Source organism: Mus pahari, chromosome 18 (assembly GCF_900095145.1).
Source record: "Mus pahari chromosome 18, PAHARI_EIJ_v1.1, whole genome shotgun sequence".
NCBI lineage: Eukaryota > Metazoa > Chordata > Mammalia > Rodentia > Muridae > Mus > Mus pahari.
The window spans coordinates 53,108,744-53,117,120 of NC_034607.1; the positions used below are offsets into that span (position 1 = coordinate 53,108,744).

Below are 8,377 nucleotides of genomic sequence, written 5' to 3' on the forward strand. Positions count from 1 at the left end.
CCAGGCTGGCCTCGAACTCAGAAATCCGCCTGCCTCTGCCTCCCAAGTGCTGGGATTAAAGGCGTGCGCCACCACGCCCGGCAGGGTAAGATGGTCTTAATGAACCTTTACCAGTCTGTTATGTGCACAGCACGGACCTGGGAAGCATTAGCCAGCCGCCATGTACATGGGCCTCTCCGGCTGAGAGTTTTATGTTCACTTAGCAATCACAGCTCTCTCCTGTTTATGGTTTTGGAAGGCAGGGGTTTTTGTTTGGTCGGTTGGATAGTTTGGTTGTTTTAAGATAGGATCTCTCCGTGTAGTCTTTGGCTGTACTAGAACTCACTAATATAGACTAGGCTGGCCTCAAATTCGCAAAGATCTGCCTTCTTTTGCACCCCTCCTCCCCAAGCCCAAGCATTGGGATTAAAGGAGTGTGCCACTATTCTCGGCTGAAGACAGGGTGTGCTATGCAGCCCAAACTAGCTTGAAACTTGAGATGGTCGTGCCTCAGCCTCAGTGTGGAATTGTAGGCACGTGTGACTGTGCCCAGGGACACCCCCTGTTCTCACCCAGCGGCCACGCCTCCAAGACCTAAAGTTCCAGTCACAGGTCAAAGTCCCTTGAAGAGACCCATTCAGCACACATCCCGTCAATAAGGCCGTGCAATGCCCCGCAAGTGCATCCTCTGGATTCCAGCTACCAAACCCCTGCCTGCTCCCTTTGTGGGTAGAGCCAGTGGCAGATGGGAAAGAGAGCTGTATTCCTGGTCAAAACCCTCAGTTAAAGGTGCTGCCTGGAGCAGGGCCTGGTGGTGCACACCGTTAACCCTGCACTTGGGAGGCAGAAGCAGGCAGATCTCTGAGTTTGAGGCCAGCCTAGTCTATAGATTGAGTTTGAGGACAGCCAAGGCTATGCAAAGAAACCCCGTCTCAAAAATAAAATAAAATAAAGTAAGAATAGTAAAGTGCTTTGTTTGTCTTATGCCGTGTCCTGGATGAGTTAGTTTCTTATTTACAGCAGTTTTCTTGCGGGGGGGGGGGGGAAACAGAGATAACATCTGTTCAGCCTACTTCAACACACTTGGCGCTAAGAGAGTGTGCGTGCGGGGGAAGCCTTTCGTAAGCGTTAGAGTCCTGCAAGGGGGCTGGAGTGACAGCTACCCGGTTAAGAGCACTTGTAGAGGACCTGAGCTCAGTGTCAAGCACCCATGTCAGTTCACAACTGCCTAGAACTCCAGCCCCAGGAGGCCCAGCAGCTCTGGTCTCTACCCACACAGACACACAATTATAAATAAAACTTTAACTGGGTGCTTTCCAGCCAGCCTACACCGAGTGCTCCCTCCTGGTGCTCCTTCCTGGTGCTCCCTAGGGACTCCTCATCTCAGCAGTTGACATGAAGGCTGATCAGCAAGAGTCAGCACTTCCTGGAGGAACCACAGCATCAACCACTTCAAGAGGCCAGGGTGTGGACCAAAGCCGGGAGCCAAGGGTCCCCAGGTGAGGGGGTCCTGCCAGGACTTGACTCCTCACATTCTCTTTCAGCTCAGTTAAGACTTCACAGAAGGCGGGGGAGGGCGGAGAGTGCTGGAGAGATGGCTGAGTGGTTTAGAGCACTGACTGCTCTCCCAGAGGTCCTGAGTTCAATTCCCAGCAACCATACAGTGGCTCACAACCATCTGTAATGGGATCAGATATGCTCTTCTGGTGTGTCTGAAGACAGCAGTGGTGTACTCACATAAAGTAAATAAATGAATCTTAAAAAAAAAAAAAAAAAAAAGGCTTCACAGGAAAGATCTCACTGGACACATTTGCAAGCCACGCGGCCCTTGTTCCACTTCTAGATTGATTTGTTTCTATGTTGTGTGTAGGGCCGCAGGTGTGTGTGTGTGTGTGTGTGTGTGTGTGTGTGTGTAAATGTGAATACAGATCTATGCTTAAAGAGACCTGAGGCATTTGATCCCCTGGAGCTGAAGTTGTGAGGTGCTTGACTTGGTTGCAAGGAAGCAGTTTCTGCCTTGTTTGATTTCTATAGGGAATGAGATATGCTGGGGTTTTCCTTAAGTGTCGGATCTATACTCTGTGTCTAAAGCACACGCATGCGCGCGCGCGTGCGCGCGCGCACACACACAGACACACAGACACACACACACACACACGAGCACACGCGCACGCGCGCGCACACACACACACACACACACACACACACACACACACCGTGTATTCTTGCAACTTTTCTCACCAAACACTGATAGTAGCATCTTACCTCATCTTTGTCAACTAGTGTGCTGGGGTCTGCCCGTGGCTTGTCTTTGAAAGAGTATGAGGCCCTCTGCTTCTTCAACAGCTCCAAGAAGTCAGGAGGATTATACTGTGGGAGGTCAGTTGGGACCGGATCGTTTCTCAGCACGAGAGGGAGCCTTTTCCTCCCTTCATTTTTAAAACTGTAGGTGACTTTCACTGGATTTAATAGGGCTTCTTCAATAAAAGTCCTTAAATGGTAAGTGCCAGGTATTGGAGTGTCCTGTGGAGAATTGACATTGGTTGTAAGATCTGTGTCGCCCTGTGACTTCCCCTAAGGCATTGTCTTTGAAGGGTCTTTCTAACTTTAAGAAAATTTTATCAATTTTAACAAATACTTTAAACTTATTATACTGTATGTGAGTTTGTTTTAATTTTGTTTTGAGACAGGGTCTCACTATATAGCCCTGGCTGGCCTTGAATTTCTAGAACTCTGTCTACCTCTGCCTCCCAGGTACTAGATTAGAGGTGACTGGAGTTTTACTTGAATGTATGTCTGTGCACCACAGGTGTGTCCAGGGCCAACAGAAGTCAGATAGGATATCGGACCCCCTAGACCTTAGGTTCTAGACGATTGTAAGCTACCAGGCAAATGCTAAGACCACGATCCAGGACCTCTACAAGAGCAACAAGTGCTCTAAACTGCTGAGCCACCTCTCCCACCTCCAACAAACATTTTTCTTAATATTCTTTATTTTTATTTTATACATAAGATAATACTACCTTTGTGCAGAGTACACAGAAGTCGGCGCAGAATGTTGAATCCCTTGGAACTAGAGTTAAGCAACAGTTAGCAGCTATGTTGGTGCTGGGAATTGAACCCAGGTCCTGTGGAAGAGCAGTCACTGTTCTTAACCACCGAGCCATCTCTCCAGTCACCCTGCTCCCAAACATTTTTGATAGAAGGATATCTCAAAAGCATTGTGAGTGATTCCTTTCCGAAGCAACTTCAGGACATTGCACTAGAACCAGGACTAAAAGTTACCTTTAAACTTTATTACAGGTGGGCTGGAGAGATGGCTCAGTGGATGGTGGCTCACAAACATCCATAATGGAATCCGATGTCCTCTTCTCATGTGTCTGAAGAGAGTTACAGTGTACTCATAGACACAAAATAAATTTATAAATAAACAAATAAACAACTTTATTTCAAGTGCCCTTTAATCTCAGAGCTCTGCAAGTTCAAGGCCAACCTGATCTACATAATGAGTTCTGGACCAGTCAAGGCTATATAGTGAAACCCTATATAAGAAGAAAGAAAGGCATATTTTATATATTTATTTTGTGTATGTAGAGTGAGATTTGGCATGTCAGGTAAGGTGTGTACCTAAGGGTCAAAGGGTAAAGTTAATTCTTGCCTTCCCCCACATGGGGCCTGGGGAGGGGCCTCAGCCTTAGCAGCAGGCACCTTCATGTACTGAATATTCTCACTAGCCCCAAAGTTACCTTGTTGAAAGGTAATGAGTGTCTCTTTGGCCACAGATTTCAGGCCAGTGAGTCAGTACAGAGCCCAGTGTCTTGGTTAGCAGATACAATGTTTCCAAGGAGCCTCAAGAGTGAGGTGAAATACAATGGAAGCCTCAGGAGGAAGGTACACAGCACACAGCCAAGAAGGGGCTTGGTACTTCAAACCATGGACACAGTGTGGCTAGACAGCGTCTCTGGCTATCTTTCCAGGGAATATTCAGACAATGCCTTTTGTTAAGATTTGTTTGACTGAAATTTGCCTCTATTTTTGAACAATTTTGATAGATAAATGTTTGTAATACAAAAGTGCCCTTTGAAGAGAGTGAATGGGCCATTCTTTCATATGCTACCAGCTTATTGTTATGTCCTTGATACGCTGACCATCCGTGCTAGCTAGTCAGGAGTCAACTTGACACAAGCTAGAGTTATCTGAAAGGAGGGAACCTCAACTGAGAAAGTAAGATCCCACAGGAGGGCATTTTCTTTTTCTTTCTTTCTTTCTTTCTTTTTTTTTTTCCTTTGGTTTTTTTCAAGACAGGGTTTCTCTGTATAGTCCTGGCTGTCCTGGAACTCACTTTGTAGACCAGGCTGGCCTCAAACTCAGAAATTCGCCTGCCTCAGCCTCCCAAGTGCTGGGATTAAAGGCGTGCACCACCACAGCCCGGCAGGAGGGTATTTTCTTAACTACTGACTGGTGGGGGAAGGCCCAGCCCACTACGGGTGGTGCCATTCCTGGCCTGGAGGTCCTGAGTTCTTTTTTTTTTTTTTAAGATTTATTTATTTATTTATTACATGTAAGTACACTGTACTGTCTTCAGACACCCCAGAAGAGGGCATCAGATCCCATTACAGAGGGTTGTGAGCCACCATGTGGTTGCTAGGATTTGAATTCAGGACCTTAGGAAGAGCAGTTGGGTGCTCTTAACCTCTGAGCCATCTCTCCAGCCCTGGTCTTGAGTTCTTTAAGAAAGCAGGATGAACAAGCCAGAGAACAGAATCCTCGATGGACCAGCTCCTGCCTCTAGATCCCTGCCCTGTTTGCATTCCCGTTCTGACTTCCCCCAGTCATGGACTCTTACCCAAGTGTAAGCTGAAATATGCCATTTCCTCCCTAAGTTGCTTTGGACGTGTGTCTTAGTCAGGGTTTCTATTCCTGTACAAACATGACCAAGAAGCAAGTTGGGGAGGAAAGGGTTTATTCGGCTTATACTTCCACACTGCTGTTCATCACCAAGGAAGTCAGGACTGGAACTCGAGCAGTTCAGGAAGCAGGAGCTGATGCAGAGGACATGGAGAGATGTTCTTTACTGGCTTGCTTCCCCTGGCTTGCTCAGCCTGCTCTCTTATAGAACCCAAGACTACCAGCCCAGAGATGGCACCACCCACAAGGGGACCTCCCCGATTGATCACTAATTGAGAAAATGCTTATAGCTGGATCTTGTGGAGGCACTTCCCTAACTGATGCTCCCTTCTCTGTGATAACTCCAACCTGTGTCAAGTTGACACAAAACTAGCCTGTACAACGTGGGTGGTGTTTCATCAGTTTCATCAGGGCATTAGTAACCCTGACTAGGACATCATGTTAGCAAACTGGCTTCTCTGTGACAAAAACCAGAAGCCACATCCCCTTTCCACAGAGGATGTGACTGAGATCCCAGGTTGGAGAGGTTGGATGTGACCAAGATTGTAGGTTGGCCTTGGCTAGCCACTCTGCAAGCACCTGGATCTCTAGATCTGTTTCATGCTTTAAACTCTTAGCATTCGACACTTAAAGCTAATTTCCCATCCTAAATTTTAAAATTTAGCCAATTCTAAAATTACAAGTAGAAATGCAGTGTGTGCAGAGCGGGACAGACTTGGTCTTCTCACAGTTAAGCGAGCATTGCTGACTGAAAAGGCAAGACTGACTAAAACCTTAGTGGGAAGAAAAGTGTTGAACTAGAAAGAGTGAGGGCATACAGACCGTTACTGTGAGCCTCCACCATCCTTCTCTCCCAAGACCTGGTGTCTTCTGGGCTTGTTTCTATGAACAAACAAAAAAATCTGCTTATTTGTTTGGAAGGCGATCTCTTGACATTATTGACCTGAGGAACCTAAATTGCCCATACCAAACCAGCTGGCTATTATTAAAATAAAAGCTACACACGTTTTGCCCGTATTATTTCCTTACATTGTTAAGAGGTTTTTAGTATCTAAAATCTCTTGGGTAACATTAAAAGAAATACTGTATCTCACAGAGATGTTATAAGAGCATTAGGTAGTATTAGGCCATGACTCCTTTGTGTGGTGACTAAATGCCCTGGGCAAGTTGCTCAGCCAACCCTTCAGCACTGTGCTCTCTCACAGAACTATAAAAATAAACACTGTCTGGGCACGGAGGTGTGGTGGTGCACACCTTTAATAAGGGAGACAGGCAGGTGGATCTCTGTGAGTTCTAGGCCAGCCTGGTCTACACAGTGAGCTCCAGGCTAGCCAGGGAGTCACATGGAGAGAGGGGCGGGAAACACATACACACGGCCACATTTATTAAGTCATTGCTTGATAAATAGTTAAGTTTTATTTATTTATTTATTTAGGTTTTTTTTTTTTTGAGACAGGATTTCTTTTTATAGCCCTGGCTGTCCTAGAACTCACTTTGTAGACCAGGCTGGCCTCAAACTCAGAAATCTGCCTGCCTCTGCCTCCTGAGTGCTGGGATTAAAGGCGTGCGCCACACGCCCGGCTTAAGTTTTATTTTTAACATCTCATCTGTCAAGTTAAGAAACAGATGGCTTGGGTATGCCTCAGTTTCCCCTGGGTTTCCTATCTCTACAGCAAGCACTTCATATAAACTTATGATGACCCCACGTTTGCTTCAGCCCTACTGTCCACAGAACCTAGGTGTGTTGGTTTTCTTTTTGTCCTATTACAAATCATTAAAATATCAAATTCTACTTTTAGTTTATAATATGAAATAGGGAATATCAAGCAAGAATAGCCAAAAGAATAATTGGTAAAAATATTAGATGCAACCCACTCTGTCTTCTAACTGAACTCAACTCCATGAGCTCTATAATGCCACTGTGAACTACGTACATTTCTCTAAATAGCAAAAGAATTTCTATGGTTTGATATACCGTGCTACACATCCAAATCAACCTCTTCCCACCCAGCACATTCTTTTATTAGCCTCCTGTTGATTTTTCAGTTGCACATTTTGCAGTCAGAAAGAAATTGTTCTCAGGCAGGTCAAAACAGGTTTCCTGAATCTTGCTCCAAAGCAGTGAAAGGAAGTAGGGCTGGGACGGGTAACCGTCAAGGAGAAATGGGTTGTCCCTTTGACCCAGAGTGGTTTATAATCCAACCACCTATCGTTTTAGATTCACTTTAAAGGAGAACATAAATGACAGGCTAAACATCCCTCATCCGATTTTATTTTTTAAAGTACTAAAGTAGGGGAGGCAGGGCAGATAGAGCATGTCTAATAGAACTGCAAACTTCATTAACAGAAGCAAGTGAAAGGATGAAAATCTAATTGCTCTATTGACGCTAGTAAATTGTGGCGGGAGGGTAGGGGTGGAGAGAGAAGGTAAGGGATGTGGCAGAGAAAAAGAAAATCAAATCACAATCAAATAAAACAAAGAATCAGGCAGCTACAGACTAGATAAGACTAAGCAGCTCGCTGGCGGGCCTAAAGTAGGGAGGCGCAAAAGTCACCGGGCTCCGTAAGCCGAGGCTGCGGAGCCACAAGGGGCAGGCTACCCTACCTACCGCAGTCGTGAGGATCGGCTCCCCACGTTCCAGGTCTTCTCTTGGTACTGTGGTGGGGGCTATGACAACGGTTGGCTCCGTCATTGCGACCTCCTCTTTCCACAGGTCAGTGCTGGCAGCGGCGGAACCGCTAGGAACCGGGGCCACCGGCCGATTGATTCCAAGCCTGCGCGTGTGAAAGCCTCGTGCAGAAAGAATCCTGAAGGTCCCCTCCAGTGTTGGGGACAGGGAAGCGAGGCACGGGGCAGGCTTCAGCGAAGCTGACTCAGTAGACATTCTTTGAGATGACCGTGTGGTGTGTGAGTCATAAAATATAGGGGACTATGAAGTTGCCCGAGTTCTTCGGTGTGTATAGACAGGCATACCTATACCTGAAGGCACCCCACAAACTCGACCACTCCCTCACAAATCACCATCAACCCCATATCCTAGAAAGAGAAACAGGTAGCATATTTAGCTTTAAGATCCCGTGATTCTACAATCACCTTTGGTTGGAATCGGGGCAATCCTGAACACTAGGCTGGCCCCCTAACTCTGACAGTAGACCACCTACCCATCTCTTCCATAGGCCTTTGCCCAGTGGGCCTCTCTGTCTCTTTTGGTTGTAGCTTCTCAACCTAAAAAAATTTTTAAACAAATGGCTTTAAAAAAAATTTTTTTTATGTATGTATATGAGTACACTGTCATTGTCTTCAGACACAATACACCAGAAGAGGGCATCGAATCCCATTACAGATGGTTGTGAGCCACCATGGTTGCTGGGAATTGAACTCAGGACCTCTGGAAGAGCAGTGAGTGTTCTTAACCACTGAGCCATCATCTCTCTAGGCTCGTCTCTTCTCCTCTCTTCCTCTCCTCTCCTCTCCTCTCCTCTCCTCTCC

The 8,377-nt window shown here is 46.2% G+C and overlaps 1 protein-coding gene across 1 annotated transcript in view; it reads right to left on the bottom strand.

Moving 5' to 3' along the window:
• Stpg4 (sperm-tail PG-rich repeat containing 4) overlaps nt 1-7,652 on the bottom strand; it is a 37,580-nt gene extending 29,928 nt beyond the window's left edge. Inside the window, exons 1-3 of the mRNA XM_021218562.1 lie at nt 7,497-7,652; nt 5,710-5,769; nt 2,245-2,502 (exon numbers count right to left, since the gene is read on the bottom strand). Coding sequence (XP_021074221.1) covers nt 2,245-2,502; nt 5,710-5,769; nt 7,497-7,580 — 402 coding nt within the window. The 5' untranslated portion in view covers nt 7,581-7,652. The remainder of the gene's footprint in view (nt 1-2,244; nt 2,503-5,709; nt 5,770-7,496) is intronic.
• Between the last annotated feature and the right edge of the window lie 725 nt (nt 7,653-8,377).